The sequence below is a fragment of the Athene noctua genome, chromosome 21 (genome assembly GCF_965140245.1).
Source record: "Athene noctua chromosome 21, bAthNoc1.hap1.1, whole genome shotgun sequence".
Taxonomy (NCBI): domain Eukaryota; kingdom Metazoa; phylum Chordata; class Aves; order Strigiformes; family Strigidae; genus Athene; species Athene noctua.
In genome coordinates, this window is record NC_134057.1 from 8,601,440 (window position 1) to 8,619,003 (window position 17,564).

At 41.2% G+C, this 17,564-nt stretch overlaps 1 protein-coding gene across 1 annotated transcript in view; it reads left to right on the top strand.

The window, feature by feature from the left end:
- Nucleotides 1–17,564, top strand: part of ANK3 (ankyrin 3) — a 218,046-nt gene that overhangs the window by 106,473 nt on the left and 94,009 nt on the right. Inside the window, exons 13-18 of the mRNA XM_074924321.1 lie at nt 926–1,024; nt 3,201–3,398; nt 3,943–4,041; nt 4,772–4,870; nt 8,533–8,730; nt 11,069–11,167. Of these exons, the coding sequence (XP_074780422.1) occupies nt 926–1,024; nt 3,201–3,398; nt 3,943–4,041; nt 4,772–4,870; nt 8,533–8,730; nt 11,069–11,167 (792 nt within the window). The remainder of the gene's footprint in view (nt 1–925; nt 1,025–3,200; nt 3,399–3,942; nt 4,042–4,771; nt 4,871–8,532; nt 8,731–11,068; nt 11,168–17,564) is intronic.

Genomic DNA, 17,564 nt, shown 5'->3' on the forward strand with positions numbered 1-17,564 from the left:
GCTGTTATCAACAGATTGCAGCAGATTGTCGGGACATATTGCCTGTGTCCATACAGCCATACAAGTGTGCTTTTTCTACTGGATGTGCACTGGGTGCCCCAAGGCTCCCAGGGCATGTGTAAAAACTGAAGTCATTGTTAGATGAATATTTACAAGTCGGGAAATGGGAGGGAAACAGAAGTCTGTTGATTCTTTCAAACGGTTTGGCCTCAAAATCTCGCTTTGCACAGGTGTAGTTAGAAGAGAATCTTTTGTTAAAATCTTCATCTGTTAATTCTATTAGATGATATAAAAATGCAACACTGTTTGGAAATTAGCAGCTGTTTGTACCTTTAGCCATATTAATGTCCAAAAATTTAGAAAGCGATTTCCCTACTGAATTTATTCTGGTTTCCTTGGATTTGTCTTTCATTAAGTCCATAAAGCCTCAGATTAATATACTCATTAATTATTTTTTTTTCCTTTTGTTCACTCATCTCAGTCCTTGTCCAATAACAAATGATAGTAGGGGCATAGAGCATACCAGAAAGAAAGCCAAATATATGTGTCTCTGAGTATACAAAATTTGAAATAAATTTTTTGTTTCTCTAAATTAGGCTCTATTTAAATGGACGTCATTTTTAACACTGTTAGTAAAATGCTAGTAAATACAAAAATTGCACTGTCTCTTCTCAGCAAAAGATTAGTGACAAAGGCACTATTGTGTTGGCAAACTGACTCCGAAATAAACTGCTTTGTAGCATATAGCTAAGAGGTCAAATACTGTCGATCTCCCATCTTGTTCACAGACAACTACTACAAAATATTCCAGTGGAGATTTTTCTGAACCGTGTCACAAGTATTTTTATATTTATGAAATACGTTAAGGTTTGTTTTTCCTGCCGTGTGTTTTTAATGATATTTTGGTTTTGCTGCTGCGTGCTAGAGAGGAGAAACGGCGCTGCACATGGCTGCCAGAGCTGGCCAAACGGAGGTCGTTCGGTACCTGGTACAAAATGGAGCCCAGGTGGAGGCTAAAGCTAAGGTAAGGTGATGGTCCGAGTATAATAACCCTAGATTACCTATCTTTAACAAAGCAAGGAACCACGTTCATCTTGCATGTGTCTTTCAGGAAGAGAAATGGAGATGAAGCCAAGGGCCTCGGCATAATGACCACTGATATTTTGTAACGTGCTCTCGTACTGTAGTCATGAGTCAGTGATCTGTGTGAAAGAGAGAAGGCAGGAGGTGTCAAGTTGAGACCATGACCTTTTTTGGTCAACTTTTAATATAAATTATTATGTGTTTGAAAAGTTTTGTTTTGGGATGGGAAGCAAGGAGGGAAGAATGCCTCAAATCTACTTTTATTTCTGCAAAACTGTAAACCCCAGGCTCCTGGTGTCTCCTGTCATGTTCCTAAAGCATCAGGCTGTATGCATTCAAAAATAGTTATACTTCTGAAGAAGTCTTCCTAAAGTACGGAGGCATAGTAAGGGGATGTAGCATAGGGCTGGAAAGAAGGAACAGACCCTCCAGATATAATTGGAATTGAGGAAGGTAAGAGGGGAGGAAAAAGAAATGGTCAAGGGCCGCTGAAGAAACATATAAAATAAGGAAATAAAAGAGTTCCAGGAAGCAGACAGGGGAACGAGATAAATGGGTGCAATAAAAAGCAGTCTTAATAGGTAAAACCAGGAAAAGCTTCATTTTTTTCAAATAACAATTAAATTAATACAATTTCAAAGACATCTATTTTTCATTGTGAAATTATCATCTGTGAATTGGCTCACAAATAAAGATACTAGTAAGACTATATACTTATAGAGAACTCTGACTAAATATTTATAGCAGATACACTTCATATCTGCAAGCAGACTGACAACAGAAGTGAATCATGTGCTCTGTAAATCATATCTCCAAAGACAGCCTTGGAAGTGAACAGCTCGTGCTCAGAAGCACAGTCATGAAAATATTTTCTAAGTAATTTCACACAATGAAATAATTTAATTTGTGCAAACTGCCGTTGCCTGTAATCAATTTGTTATCATAAATAACAACTAAATTCAAGCAATAGATTATACATCAGTGCTAACATAAGCCAAGAGGAATTTGTGGGAAACAGGCACAAGCTGGAAAAGTTTAAGAACCACACGGGCTCTCCCCCAGTCAGGGGAGAACTTCCCTGCAAAGGAGCAGCATTCACATCCTGACACTCTCTCATCCTAAATCCCAAAGGTGTAAAATCACTGTTGTAGGATGGGCATGGGCAGAAGTCTCCCTAGCAGAGAACAGCCCAGAACTACTCTGCTGCAGAACATGGGGTCATAGTGCTCAAAAGGGAGGAAATTCAGTAGGGAAAAATGGGGAGAGAAAGTTGTTTGAATAGATTTATGAGGAACGGGAGAAAAATGAAGCCACAGGCTTTGTTAGCCATACTGTTGTGATAGTGTGCTTAATCCGAAGATTGTACAGCTGAGAATGGGAAGGACAAAAATAGAAAAACAAATAATGAATAAGAAAAAAATTATCTATTAGACACTCAGAACAAGGTCACAACCAACCACAATATTTTCACTGAAGGGAAATAAATAATGAGACTTGTGACAGGGCCACCCCTATACTTAAAACTGTTAAGATTATCGTGTTCTGAACAGTTGTGAGAAAACAACAGTGAATTTCATCACCACACTTTATTTTCAGTCACATCCACTGTAAAGTTATCTGCAAACTACCAAACAAATTGTTCACCAGTAAAAAGCACAAAGTATGATACTTAATTCAAGTTACTAGGCAATAGTAGGCAAAGTACCTCAAGTCATCCCAGACCACCGAGTTGTTAAATGTTGCTGGGAATCATAAACAAGCCCAAGATGTGAGCGATAGATCCCTGCATTCACTGCATTTTAAGGTCTCAAATTCAACAGGAAACTCAATGCGCCTTAGTGGCAAAGCAAAGTGAGGCAAATCCAGATTAAGAAAATCGATCCGTTTGTTAAGTGTTACGGATTATGTACCTGTCTGGAATATTTTGTGATGCATCAACAAAGCACAAGGTATCTTTATTATATGACAAAGAGCAAGCCAGCGTGCAATAGCCACTAGGTAAAACCTCAGTAGAATTAACGCTCGTCTGCAATTTTGAGAATCTGAGCAAATAGTTCCTGTCAAAATATGAGCCTTAGTTTTCTTATGTGGGTCTGTTGTGTTTCCTTTATGTTTAGGATGACCAAACGCCGCTGCACATTTCTGCTCGGCTGGGAAAAGCAGATATAGTGCAGCAGCTGCTACAGCAAGGAGCATCTCCAAATGCAGCTACAACGTCTGGCTATACGCCCCTGCATCTCTCTGCTCGAGAGGGACATGAAGATGTAGCTTCTGTTCTTTTGGATCATGGTGCATCTTTATCTATCATTACCAAGGTAAGGGAGTTGCAAAAACAAGAGCTCGTATTGTAAAATATAGCTGTATCAAGTACTCCTTGTGAATTAAGTGCTGCAAGAATCATCTACCCATGCAAATAATACAAAAACGAGCTACATTTTACTACATTTCACATACCCATACATAAAAGGGTACAAAGCTTTATGCTTTTACCTCAGAGCCTGATGTGTAACATATCTCAGTGATCAGACAAGCGTTTTCTTGGAATGAAAGGAATGCAGGGCAGAAATTCCTGGCGGGAGTTAATAAGCCGTTACCCAGCCTTATCCTTGGGTCTTTGGTGGTGTGAAGAAAAGAACCGACTCTTCCCTTTCTACAGTTGTTTTAATGTAGATAGGGCTTTGCCTCGCGAGGGAGGGCCTCCAGACCTGCAAGGGCAGTTGGGAATCTGCAGGCTTGCTGCCTGTACTCAGGACTCTGTCAGGGAAAGGATGGGAACAGCAGTATCCTTATAGATCAGAGACAAACCTTACCCTGAAAAAGGGTGCAGTAAGGCTGCTATATAACTGCTTTCTCTTACAGAAAGGATTTACTCCTCTACATGTGGCTGCAAAATACGGGAAACTTGAGGTAGCCAACCTCCTGCTTCAGAAGAATGCATCTCCTGATGCTTCTGGAAAGGTAGGACAAAAGAAGCCACTGCCACTTGCACAGCAAATATCTAAATGCACATAATATTGTAATAACAGCCTTCTACCTACTTACCATCACACTAGTATCCACAGCCTGGGTTTAACTGGGATGGATTCCAGTCCCTGTTGAGGCTGCCAAGAGCCAGCAAACTCTTGACAAAAGTGACTTTTATTGTCATTAATTGTTAACAAAATTATGTCTTCTCTGCACCCATCCAGGGGAATGGAGACAAACCATTCTCCTAGCTTCCTGCCCAGACTATTTGCAGTCCTTAAGAGCATTCAGGCAGCTGGCTCTGCTCCCCCAGGTCTTGTGACAGGGGGCAAAGCCAAGTAGGACCTCAAGCTTTTTAAAGCAGCCCAACTTGGATTTTTACATATCCAGGGGACAGTTTATTTATCCACTGCAGTAAAAGGAAAACATTGCCGAGGGTGTGACCTCAGGGTCAAAATTCTTTACCTGCTCTGTCCTGGGGGCAGCATAGATAACGTCCTTCTCTATTCATCTTCCCTGGGAGAAGTGAAAAGGGCTTTCACAGCTCAGTAAGGATTTTCAAATCTCCATTTTATTTTTTGATTCTAAAGTTATCAAATACTCTGGATACAGGAATGAATAACAAATGTGTTTTTTCACCTTATCTAATTTCGTTTTCCAAACTCTTAAGTTGTCCCTGGAGAGGGTCTGTAACAGCACTTGTTTGTTCTGCATGTGTTTTTAGAGCGGTTTAACACCACTGCATGTAGCTGCGCACTACGATAATCAAAAAGTGGCACTCCTACTGTTGGACCAGGGAGCTTCACCTCACGCATCTGCCAAGGTACAAGTACTGGCCACCCTGGGGGAACAATACCTCGACTTTTTGTGTCACTTCATTCCCTGTTTACCTCTGTTCTTTCTAGGCTGTATATGCTTGCATTTACAGAGAACTCAGTGACCTCGTTTATTAATGTTTCACAGCCACGTGGAGCTGATAGAATAATTCTGCAGGTGAAAAAAATAGCAGTAAAAAAGTAAATATAGATGTAGAAACATTTTAAATCTCTAGTTTCAATAAAGTTCAGTCTCGGTGAACACTGAGCCTTCCTTTCACTTGTCCTGTTTCCTTAGTACCTTCTCTAAGCCAGCAAGTTTATATCATTGCATCTTAACATCTGTGCCAGGCAAACTTGGAGTTAATGCATTGCTACACAGAGGTAGTTCTACTGTATCGTGCCACAGGATGATTTCTGAGGTGTGATATGTTTCTTGGTATGTAATTACTAATGTGCTTCACAATACTTCTACCACAATGTAAATAGACTGGTGAGAGAACAAAACAACTAGTCACAGCCCTGCTTTGATTGCACTTTACTGTAGGCAAAGCAACACACAGTGTAAGGTTTCAGGGGATGGGAAAGAATAAATACTTACATGTATTCTAATTCTGAGCTGAAGAAAGAATTTAGAGAAGCTTAAAGTGTCTATAACTTTTGTGGATCCCAGGTTTATGTATGGATCAATAATCAATAGTTGGACAGCAACAATGAGTAAAACAGGGTGGAAGCATATGTAGGCTCAAGTGGGGTAAGTGCAGTGTAAATACCTCATCTGAAACAACCCAGATACATTCCTAAAATCACTGCAAAAAAACCCACTGTGGAAAATGGAGAGCTGGTGGAGAAGTCAGTATCATGGATAGACAGCTCAGCTCTCCTTGATCGCCTTCCTCTCACACATGACTGAATACAGCCGTAACACTAGAGGCCTTCTGCATGGCTGAAGAAGAGGATGGACTCTGTCATACGTGGTAGGTCCCAGAGTTTATAGTGCAAAAGAGAAGGAAGTTAAATAAACAAGGATAGCCAGCAGCAAAGGCACAGTTTAAAATCAATAATGCCAATAGTGGCAATCTGCCAGAGCAGAGCCCCAGGAGGTGAACTGGAGTGAGCTCTGATCTTTTACTACTGCAACACAGCCCTCAAATGCCACTGTGGGGAAGGAAGGGCCTTCTGAAGAGGATGAGAAGACACTGACCCAGTTTTCACTGAAAAACTTGAACAGCAAGCGGAAGCTGTGCATCCTGTAGGGGCAGGGATTGCAGCAGCCACTGCCAAAGGCTTGGGAAGTCCAAACCAAGGTGGAAGCACTATAGACTATAGTATAATATCACACAAACTCCTGTGTCAGGTCACCTTAGCTTCCCCATCTGTAACAGAACGGTTCTGCAGCTGCCACTTCAGGCCTTCGAGTGCCAGCTGTAAGTCTTCCTAAAGGAAAGCTTTTGTTAGCATTCTGCAGCAAGTGAGCCACAGCAACACTGAGCAGAGCGTCAGTACTAAATAAAATGAACGGTAGCACGTTTGTTCCTTTAGGCACCCACTGTGCAGTCATCTGAAAGGTGATACTGGTAACAACAGATGATTTCCCTTTTCTGTTGTAAACGTGGTCTAATAAATGCGTTGCATCGTATCTCATCACTGTCTCCACACTTAGTTTCATCAGCAGTTGCTTTTCCTGTGCCGCTCCTGTCTTTGGCACTGACCTGAAGAGTGGCTCATTAGCCTGGCCTGGCTAATTTGCCTTAAAGAGTGTGTGGTGAAAGGGTATGGGAAGCGGCCATGTCAGAGTACGGTGCTGTGATAGAGTTATTCTGATGAATTATTCTTCCGTTTTATAGGCAAAAATCAGGCTTGTGTCTAATTTTAATTTGGCATCAACTTTAAAATGTTTCTCTTCCTCTTCTCCCCACCCCTAAAGCCTCAGTTTTTCTCTATCCTTTTAACTGTTTTCCCTTTTTACCTCTTTTCCCTGGCAGCCAGAATTAAATTTTCCTTCCAAACTTTTTCATTTCGTTAACCCTTCCTTCCAAACTTCTCCATTCCCTTGTGCATCTATGCATAGTGGCTGAGCACAGCCCTTACTTATGATGACAAGATGCAGACTGAGACTGAGCTGAATTTCAGCTTCTATTTTTCAGCTCTCTTTTTGCTTCCTCTTGACAACCTGCTGCTTTCCATTCCACTGAAAGCAACGTATGCCCATTTCTGAGGAAAAGGCTTGAAAACAGCATTTGTTCTTTTACAAAATACACAGGAACTCCATTTATAATACATGAAGTTCAGCATATATGCAGGATTTAGTAGGTGCTTATGTGGCAATGGCTGTTTTACATGTCAGTCTCGTGCAGGAAGTCTTAAGGGAGAGGATTTGTGTTTGTTTTTCCTGAAGCATTTTTTCTTCCAAGTAAAAATTCCGGGGCTGTATACTTCCCTTACTAATTGTGTCGCTGCGTTTCCCAGGTGTCATTTTGAAATATCTCAGTATCTAAGGTCTGAACTGAATCTGAATTGAATTTTGAAGGTTTACAGAACCTTTTCCACATGGAGGTAGTGCTGTGCGTCTCTCACTTCCCGATGACTATTAAAGCTCTCCTGTCATCATCTGTGTGCCCCTGTGTATTTATGCTTTGCTCCTCCCTGCATCGCCCTGCATCTGTTCTGACCTGCCTTCCCATAGGGTCCAGCCCTGCTGCCCCTTGGAGCGGAGCCAGGCGAATGCTTTGTGCCTTTAGATAGATTTTATTGGGCTGTGTAATCGGAGATGCTCATGGTACTCAGGATACCATACAAAACGGTTCCTGCAGCTAAGGTCTCATCCCCCCATCTTCTTCCTTAGTCACATGAATATGTGTGCACATTTGCTTTAAAATGAGGGCAAATATATTTCTGAAAGGCGGAAAGTTCTTGAATAAACAGGCATCGAATCTGTACCAAAAGCTGGTCAAACCTTAGTCAGTGTTTTGGTATTTGTATGCCAGTCAGTTATTCTCTATATGTATTTATCTGTTTTCTGCCGAATCAATCCTTTGTTAGAATTATAAAATTCTATCATGCAATAGATACTGCATTTTTAATTGTAGTAGTGGGCTCACTAGGTATACATATTGGAAGGAATAAAAAAATAACGCATGAAAGACTCTAAAGTTATATGCTTTAATTTTCCCTTGATCTGAACAAAACCAGCCTGTCAGTAAGGTTAGGGTAAATGCTGAAAGAAAGGCCATATTTCATGTACGAAATGCTTTCATTCACACTGGGAAATGGGAAAAAAACCAAACAATAACAGCTGGTCTGAGTTATGAACACACATCCTGCTCTTCTGTTTGTTGGAGATTTTATGTACATTTAAGGAAAAGCAGCAAATGTCTGAACTGAAACTCAAATTCCTGTTGCTATAGGGTGTGCTCTTCTGAACTGATATTTTTTTCCCAAGTTTGAACGTTTTCTTTCAGAATCCTCCTCTCTGTAGCAATACTTTCAAGCCCAGATTGCTTAAAGCTCTGATACGTTCATTTGTACAACTAGCTAATATTGTATTTGACTGTGCTTGACAGAATTTTGAAAACTAATGACTGACTTTTCTAGAGTTGGGTAGGTACAGGGAAGTGATTTGTCACCTTGTTTAATGCGTAGCTTGCAATGAAGTGCTTTCTTTTGACAGAATGGCTATACGCCACTGCACATAGCTGCCAAGAAAAACCAGATGGACATAGCAACTACACTTCTGGAATATGGTGCTGATGCCAATGCTGTAACCAGACAGGGCATTGCCCCTGTACATCTTGCCTCTCAGGATGGCCACGTAGACATGGTGTCATTGCTTCTTACTAGAAATGCTAATGTAAATCTCAGCAACAAGGTAAGCGTTCCCCCTGCTTGATGCTAAGGCAGTAAACAAATATGGTGATGAAAATGATAGAAGCCTGCAATTAAATTTTGTCCATTTGCCATTCTGCACATTTTGAAAACCACTGCAGGTGTTTGAATACCCATCGTCATTTCTTCTAGCAAAGCAAGCAGCATGCCCTGTCACATTGAATGAACTGAGTTTTGTAGTACCCAAGTTTTGATCCTAGCACATGCTGCAGAGGAATTTATTAATATATCTCCCTTCTTTCCACGTTATGCTAGTCTGCCAAAACATGCCCAGAGAGAAAATGTCTTCCTCCCTTCAGTGGTTAGTGGGACTGGCACGTGTCATTTATGAGCCTCTAGATATATGCCTGCCCGTTAAGCAATGGTAACAACTAACTTGTTAAGGGAAGCTGATTTTTATTTTTTTTTAATGGGATAATAACAGCAAGGTTGTCTGAGATTCTGTTCACTAATATAAGTGATTCTTCCTCCCCAGGGGGTGTTCCTTAGAGCACACTGACTTTTGGTGTAATTTCTCCTGGGGGCAGGAAAGGGAAGTTGGTAAATTGCAGTTTCTATATGTATGAATTTATAGGCTATTAAGCCTGCTCTACAGTAATGTTTCTAGCAAACGTGAAGCCTTAATTCTTTCAATGCCCCGCTAGGCATCAGAGATGTTGTAAAGTGCAGGTTCAGTATAGATTTATGTAGCTAAAGTAGAAAAGCATGAGACAAATTTTTCATGGAAAATATTTCTTATTCCGAGCAGGTAGAAAGACTCTGTCCTCTGAGGCTGTGGGTGACGCTGCACAGGGCTGCTGTGTTTTCCTGCTTCTAACTTTACAGTTTGGTTATTTTTGGGCCCTCCTTCAGGAAGCTTCTCTTGCAGATGTTGATTTTTTTTTTCCCCCCGTCTCAATCAAGTGTGTGGGCTTATGCAGTGCAGGATGTACTTTGTATCCCCACAAGACAATTTGCCATGTACACATTCTGCATCACGTTGGCTATTATGGTTTTGCTGCTGAGGCTAACACAGAGATTGCAGCTGCTTGGCATTTTGATTCAGTCCCACCAGAGGTTAATTACCTGCAGCATCCTTCAAACTGTTACTGTTCACTTGTAATCTACAGTTTAGCATTATACTGATAACACCTCCTTTTGAAAATAGTCCCCCCCACACACTCACATTTCCTCCAAACTCAGCACCTATATTTGAAGCCAGATATTTAAAGCACACCAACTCTTGAGTTTTGCAATGGGAATAAAAAGAACATTTGTTATATTCAGGATCCACAGAATAGTTGGGAGCTGAACGCTCACAGCCTCAGTGTGGGCACTGAGAGGTTATTAAATCTTTTTAGGTTTGGCCCATAATATCCAGGCTTCGTTAGGTAATTTACAGTTGGTTGCTGTTCTATATTTGTGTAATGTGACCCACCTAAGCTGCATTGTCATCAGGATTGAATGTTCAAGTACAGTCTCAGAATAACTGCCTTTGGTAGCGAATGCACTGTGGACACGAGTTTGGGTTCAAAGGTGGGAAACTTCGAAAATGTTTCTGCCTGATGTGCCAGCTGCTGCCACCTGCACTTCTGTCGCTGGTGCTAAAGGCAGTGGGAACAGAAGAAGTGAAAAAGAACTGTAATTGGCAAGTAAAGGATATTCTTTCCCATTCCTAACAGCATTCCCTCAGCAGATTCTCTCTTCTAGCCCTCTCCGCTGAGGTCTTTGTGGCAGAAAGTTGCATAGTTTTCTGAGGCTTTAAGGATTTCAGAACTCAAGTTTCAGATAAGAAAACTAACGGACTATCAAAAAGAGTGTCAGTACATGTCGTCTAGCAAGTCTGTATAGTCCCTGGGTGGAGAGAAATGGACCTGATGTCAGAGAAATACAGTTTCATTTTTTCCGTTTGTGTTAGAAAATGATAAAGTAGTGGAGTAAAAGATGAGGAGAAATCTGAGTGAATGTTACTTCTAGAAAACTTGTAGAAGTTTAAACAATTCAATATTTCTTTTAACATCTCACTCAATCTAAGGAAGTTAATTAGTCGGGAGGTAAATACTATGCGACTTTTTCTTAAAGGGTATAATTTGCTATCCCACATTTAACGCTGCATGAAGAAATGTTCCCTGGGTAAAACAAACATTATCTTCCTGGCTTTCCAATTGTACTTTCTTATGAATCAACAAATGTGTCTAGGAAGCACATTATGCAGGGAAAGTGGAATTTATTTATTTATTTAAATTCAGTAGGATGTTTTGAGTCTTACCAATACCTGAATTTGCATTTTAGTATTCATGTGCCTCCTCTGAAGACTGTTTCTTGTTGCTTCTGATTTACAGAGTGGACTGACGCCGCTCCACTTGGCTGCTCAGGAGGACAGAGTCAATGTAGCAGAGGTTCTTGTTAACCAAGGAGCTGCTGTGGATGCACAGACCAAGGTAGGAACAGCACTGCCAACGTGTCCGATTCCCTTTCGGGGAGGCAAGCGCCTGGAGACTGGACTAGTAATGGATTTCGGGGTGAAACTGAAATAACAGCAGAGAAACATTCCTTGTAACAAACTATTAGAGAATGTATTCCAAAACCTAAATACATGTAAACTTGAATGTTTAGTGTTATACCCAGTCTTTGAGCAGTAAGCTTATTTCTTGCCAAATATTCAGATCAATATAGACTTAGATTGTATCCTACTATTGTGTTTCACTGAAGGTAAGTGGGAATGATCTGGTTTTTATGTAAGGAAACTTTCAGAAAAGCTTGAGCTCTCTCTACAGAGAGTCATATAATCTTTTACCATATGCATAATCTCATCTGCTTTTCCTATTTTTTACATGTTGCACATACTTTCCATTCAGCTGACAGTAGAAACAAAACCCAGGAGAACTGTTTCTGAAAACATCTGTATTTACAGCAAGAGAAACAATGTAAATGCAATGTAGGCATTCCTGGCTAATAAGTGGTTAATACTTTTTCCCATGACTTAAGAGACTTTATAAAATAAAGTAGTCTCCTTTCCCTGAGCCGATACTAAATAGCCATCCACAAACATGATTCTGCAAGTAAAGCCATTGTTCATTTGTAAAGATTACTCCCTACTCCTACAGCTTGACTCAGCCTTCGTGACTGGATGCCTCTGAATTTCTAAGCTGCTTTGTTTTGCAAAGCATAGTGAGGCAAGCTATTTCATCGTATGGGTACATTCTAGGGGACTGACATTTTCTGTTGTCCCAAGTTCAGACTAGACCATTGTTCTCCTGATGGTAAACGTTAACCTGTTAGGTAGTCAGTAAATATTGCTCTACTCTACTTTAGAAAATAATATTAGAGATTAAATATTTAACTCTTGAGGACAAATTTGAAATTCTTTATCACTGTTTTCTAATACGAGGTGCATCTGTGTGTTAGTGGTCCATTTCAAATTTACTTGCCAAAAGATAGTTTTGCCTGAAGTTGGACCTAAATAAGAGACCTGGTTTTCCAGGGTGCTTGGGGATAGCTTTTGAGATCCCAATCAATTATGCCACCTGCTTCACAATATTGTTTTCAAGAGTGATGTCATGAATAAATTCCAAGAGCCTGTGTATGCTTTATGCTGTGTATGCCTTTATGCTCACAGTGTATAGAGTGCTCAGAATTGAACAATGATGATCTCAGTGTTACACTTACAATCGAGATCTTGGAGGCATTCCTTTAGCTGGGTAAGAAATCAGTTGTGATCAAATACTTGGACTGTAGCTGATCAAATTGACTAAATGAACCAAGTCTCACGATCCGACCTGCACCCTTTGTGCAGAGTAACAGCTTTCACAACTCTCTGTTAGGTGTGTGCTACAAATTTAGTGCTGTGCTTGCATCCCATAAACATCCAAGGTGTGTCAGACTGTCCAGCAATATTATCACCACACTGACATTTCAGAAAGGGCTGAATCTGTTGTCATGTCTGGCTGCAGCTCAGCTGATTATAATCCGTGGCAGAGGGGAAAAGTCATTGTTGTATGATTTTTTTACTGTGTAATTCCAACTGTACCAGCTACTAATTTCAATGAAATTATTCTGACATGAAACTGAAATATTTCTCCTGAAATCCCAGGAGCTTCCCCAGCTTTATACTTTTATAACATATCCTCAGCCTGTACATTTTACAGATGAATCAGTCTGGGTCCTTATCATCTGCTAAATCATCCAGCAGCAGGTGAGATCTGCCCTGGTTCGTTCTTTGCATTATTTCCTCAGACGTATGCGGTTGCCTTTCTGGAGATCATTCCTACCTGGTTTTGGTTTCTGTAGCAAGACACTGCAGAACCTGCTCTTTTAATTTGATCAGAGCTGAATCGCCTTCTAGCCCGTACAACTTGCCTGTGAGGGTTTGCCTGTCTCCCACTCTGTCCCACAAATAGTAAGTAGTCTAAGGAGACATTTACGTTGACAGGTGCAGGCAGTCACGTGTTCCTTTTGCCTGCTCTCCAGTGTCCAAATAGGATCCAGTTCTGGACTAGTGGCCTTTAAGTCACATTAGCATGGTGGAAACGTCTGAGCTACTGTCACAGCTGAGAGGCAGGGCATGTTTGTTGGGTCTCAAGGGCCAGCCTGGCACAGTCACACAAGCTCGGTACTGAACTTTAAGCCTGGCAGGGTGGCAGTGTGGTGGAGTAGGCATGTGACTCTGTAGAGACACACAGAAAGGGGACTTCAGTTTTTCATTCAGAGATATCCTCTGGGTGGAGCTGAATTTCTTAACTGCATCTTTGAATATTGAACTAGTCAGTAGGTAAAACCACACACGGAAAAAAAAAAAAAACCCTCAGTCATGTTTCTGTCTGCAGCGTGAATCCTGTTATCAGTAACAGTCATATAAAGAAGCCAACAGTAAGTCCCTTGTTGCTCACCCTCATTCTTCAGGTATATATGTTAAGTAGTGCAAGTAAAGAGTAGTTTCCCGGTACACATTTGCCTCCATGGGACTGCCCCAGAGTTGTTCAAGAAGTGGGGCGGGGACTCATAGGTCAGCAAAGTCATGGTGTATTTAAGCAGAGCAACTTTGTGGTGTCACAAATCGCCTGCCTGGGAGAATGTGTGTTACTGATCCTGCAGGCCTTTGTGCTGAAGAACACCCGCAAAGCCTTGTCCTCCTGCCTACCATGCTAATTTGCCCTCTCTGCTGTAGGGAACTGTCTGCTCCTTAGGAAGAAAGTGCTCACATGCCTTGCAGGATTGTGTTAGAGTAGATTGAGCTTGATGCTTATTCAGTGACTTCTGCAGAGTCCCATCTGCTGGGGCTGTGCAGCGGGGAGCCCTCCAGGCTCCACACAGTCCGCCACGCGGGGGTCATCTGCCAGGGAGCCACTCACTACCATCTGTGATATGAGAAATGTGCCAGCGCACTACCATGTATTTTAGCATGGAATAGTTTCTAGCTAAACTGATGATCATCTTGAGTTCCTAAGGAAAGAGCTGACAAGCTCTGAATTTCTACAGTGAAGGAAAAGTGTTATGCTGTAAAAACTACCATACCCTGACAGCATGCTCTGTGCCAGTGAAGTTTAGATTATTGGCTTGTAAAATAGCAGCTCTGTAGTTACAAGCTCTCTTGTTTAGATGGATTAACTGTTCTATGGGAATAAAAAGTCTATGAGTGCTGCCTCTAAAACCAGAGGCACTGGGGAGCAAGATACAGCAACAGCTGAGTCGGCTTCAGAAGCACTGTTGCTATGCTTGTGTGTTTGCATGATACCATCCAGCATGTCCCGTTCAGATTCATCACTTGGGACATGCAGTGGCAGAGATGTGGCCATCCATACCTTAAAAGTCAGTGAAACTGCACAACTTAGCGTGGTATTATATTGGGGATCCCTGCTACCAGTAACATCACCACTAACCTTCTGTTTTCTTCTCTGCATTTCACATCCATACACTTCTGTTACTTCAGTTCTTGTGGTCTAGATGATTATTCAATAGTCTTGTGTTGGTGGTGGTTTTCGTTTGTTTAGATTCTCTCCTTATATTTTTCATTTTCCCAGGTTAAGTAAGCATCAGTTATGTCACACCAGCACAGTATCTGTCAATACAGGGAAAACCCTTAATATCTTAGCAGGTCATTCAGCTTCTTAAGTAGGGACCAATGAGCTATCATCTTCCACCTCTGGTACATGTTCTTTAATCATCAATTAGATATAATTTACACTCCCTATGAAAACATCTGGAATTTGCAATTCTGACGCATGGGAGTTCTTACTCCTGCTCAGGTTCTCAGAGCCACACACACGATTGGGGTTTTTCGGGTGACTAGAGGAGAAGATTGGGCAGGAACACATTTTGTATCTTGAAGCTATATCTGGAAACAAAATAAAATCCAATCCTACAGAAAATCTCCTGGGTGGGAGATTAGTCTTTATGACTGAGATCAGTTCTGGCCCTAAAACTTATGAGCATTTTCAAAATTGCCCTCAGACCTGAACCATTGTAACTGTGGTTCTCTTTTGAGGTGGTTTCCCTCCAAAGAAATTTTTTTCCTGAACTTTGTTGCAGAAAAAAGGATGAAAGGAAGAATAGCTGCTGGTTTTGAAGTCCATTTATTGATGGTGTGATGGGATCCTTCTGGTTCTGCTGCATCAGTTAACTAAATAGCCTCTAACCCCAGAGCTGCACAGGAGTCTGTCTCAGCGCTAAAGAGTAAACAACACTGGTTTAGCAAGCCAGAGCTAGTGCTTGAGAGGCCACAAGGCTGCTCCTGCTACTTGAAGATGACATTTTGTTATGTGGTTTTAAGCCTAGACCTGTTAGACTGAGCTCCAATTGATAAGCCACAGAAAACACCTTACTGTAATATACAAGAAGCAACTATAATGGTGGAAAAGAAGCAACACTAAAATGCAGTTCAGGTGGTGAAGCTTCAGAGCTGCTTCAACACCCTTCACGTTTAGAAAGCTTTAAAACCTGAATTTCACATTCACAGAAGGTGTGCTGGTGAAAAGACAGCAGTTTTGTCCGTTCTGACATTACATCTGTGTGTCTGAATTTAGGTTTGTTAAAGAGCTTTTAGTGCTGTAACTCTGTTATGCAATACCATGCCTAACACAAGGAATGCTCATCTTACACGGAATATTGGGAGTTAAAAACCAATCTGAAGCCATGGCTGCAAGCAGATATTCCTTCTCTGGCAGTTATGTTGAGGGTGTAAAAGCTGTACTGGTACATGTGATGTTGCTTTTGTTGCAGGGCTTTTGTGCTGGGAGTTGGCACGAGTACATATTGTTTCATGGCTCAGCAGGTCTCCACATGTCATTTTTCAACTGTTTGTCCCATTGGATAGTGTTATTGTAGGATACAGCGTTACAGTGATGGACTGGCAAAGGAGAACTGACTGGGGAAGAGTGCGGGTTCAGTCAAGGATGAAGAGCAGGATTTGGAGCTTTGGTCTCAGTGCAGGCCATTCGAGTCAAACTGCTGCACTGCACTTGGTGCTGGGCCTCTGCCAGGGGAACTGATGGTCTCACAGCCCCTGGTTGATGACTGTCTGGAAAATAAAGCCAGTATTAAACTGTCTTTTGTTCCTAAAACTGTAGCATTGGTAGGAGATAATGGTGACTGAGAGGTCATGATGTTCTTTTGCAGGTTGAGCTGGGCCTTTTATTTCAGATTTATTTGGGGAGATTTATTCAGGTCTGCCTGCCTTGTTCTGACAGGAGCTCCATACCATCCTGAGTGCTACAATGGTTCATAACAGCAATCAAGACATTTGTGTGGAAATTTCCAGCCTAATAATGTGCAATAATGAACCTTTGCAAGGCACTGCAACATGTTAGACCCTGATTCAGCAAAGCAGCGAAGTGTGTATTGTACACATAGGTTTGCCTGTTTCATTCGATCAAGGCTGTGGATGCTTCTGTGATCTTTGGATCGAGAGCATTTTCTGGCCTTATCAACAATAATACTGTAGCTTCATTGTCTGACATTTACAGCAGAAAAACAAAAACAGAGCAGCTTGAGAGTCAGCATGACTAGAAAGATGAAGTAATTCAAGCTGTTAAGATTTATGGTTATTGCCAGTGGAGGATATTAAAGTAATTCACAAGAAATACAAGGTTTGTGATCATTTCCCTGAAAAAAAAAATTGAAGGGCGAGAGAATGAGGGATGCTTTGTGGTTTTGTGTTTTATTGCAATTGAAAAGCTCAGTATTTCTGATTTTCTTTTTTTTTTTTTTTTGGCTCTTATTCTTGTGGCTTTTGATAAGCCCTTCCCAGCTGCTAACTCCCATATTGCCACTCATTCTTTAAACAGCTAGAAGCAGCACAGCAACTGACTGCCAGAAGGTGATGCGCATTAGAGCTGTATTGAACAAAAGCCCTGATTTTCCTGGAAGTAACTTTTTTAGTACTAGGATGCTCACTAAGTCCCTTGGCGCTTTGCCAGTAAATATAACTGAACGTAAACCTCGGTGCAGAAATGGGTATAACTGTGGAGTTGGGGTTTTTTTTGGTCATTGGTTTGGGTTTTTTCATTATTAATACCTTTTGAAGCAAAATATTTTAGTCTCCTGGATACATTTCTATAGAGAATTAAAATAGCAAGCTCAGATAGCCAGGAGAATTATAACTTTCATAGCTACTTTGGTTGTGTAACTGCAGAATCTGCCAGTTGGAGTGTTTCAGAAAAGTTAACAGAATGTCTGTTTTCCACGAGGGTGCTGGGATGTAAAGATAAATGTTGTACCTTCCTGAGCTAGAAGCAGCTGAATGCAGGAATCTGTACCGTAGCTGAGAAGCAAAGGATATCCTTTCTGGGTCTCAGGCGTTAAAAGGGCGTTTTGCTAATTAATTTTGTTTCAACCAGCGCC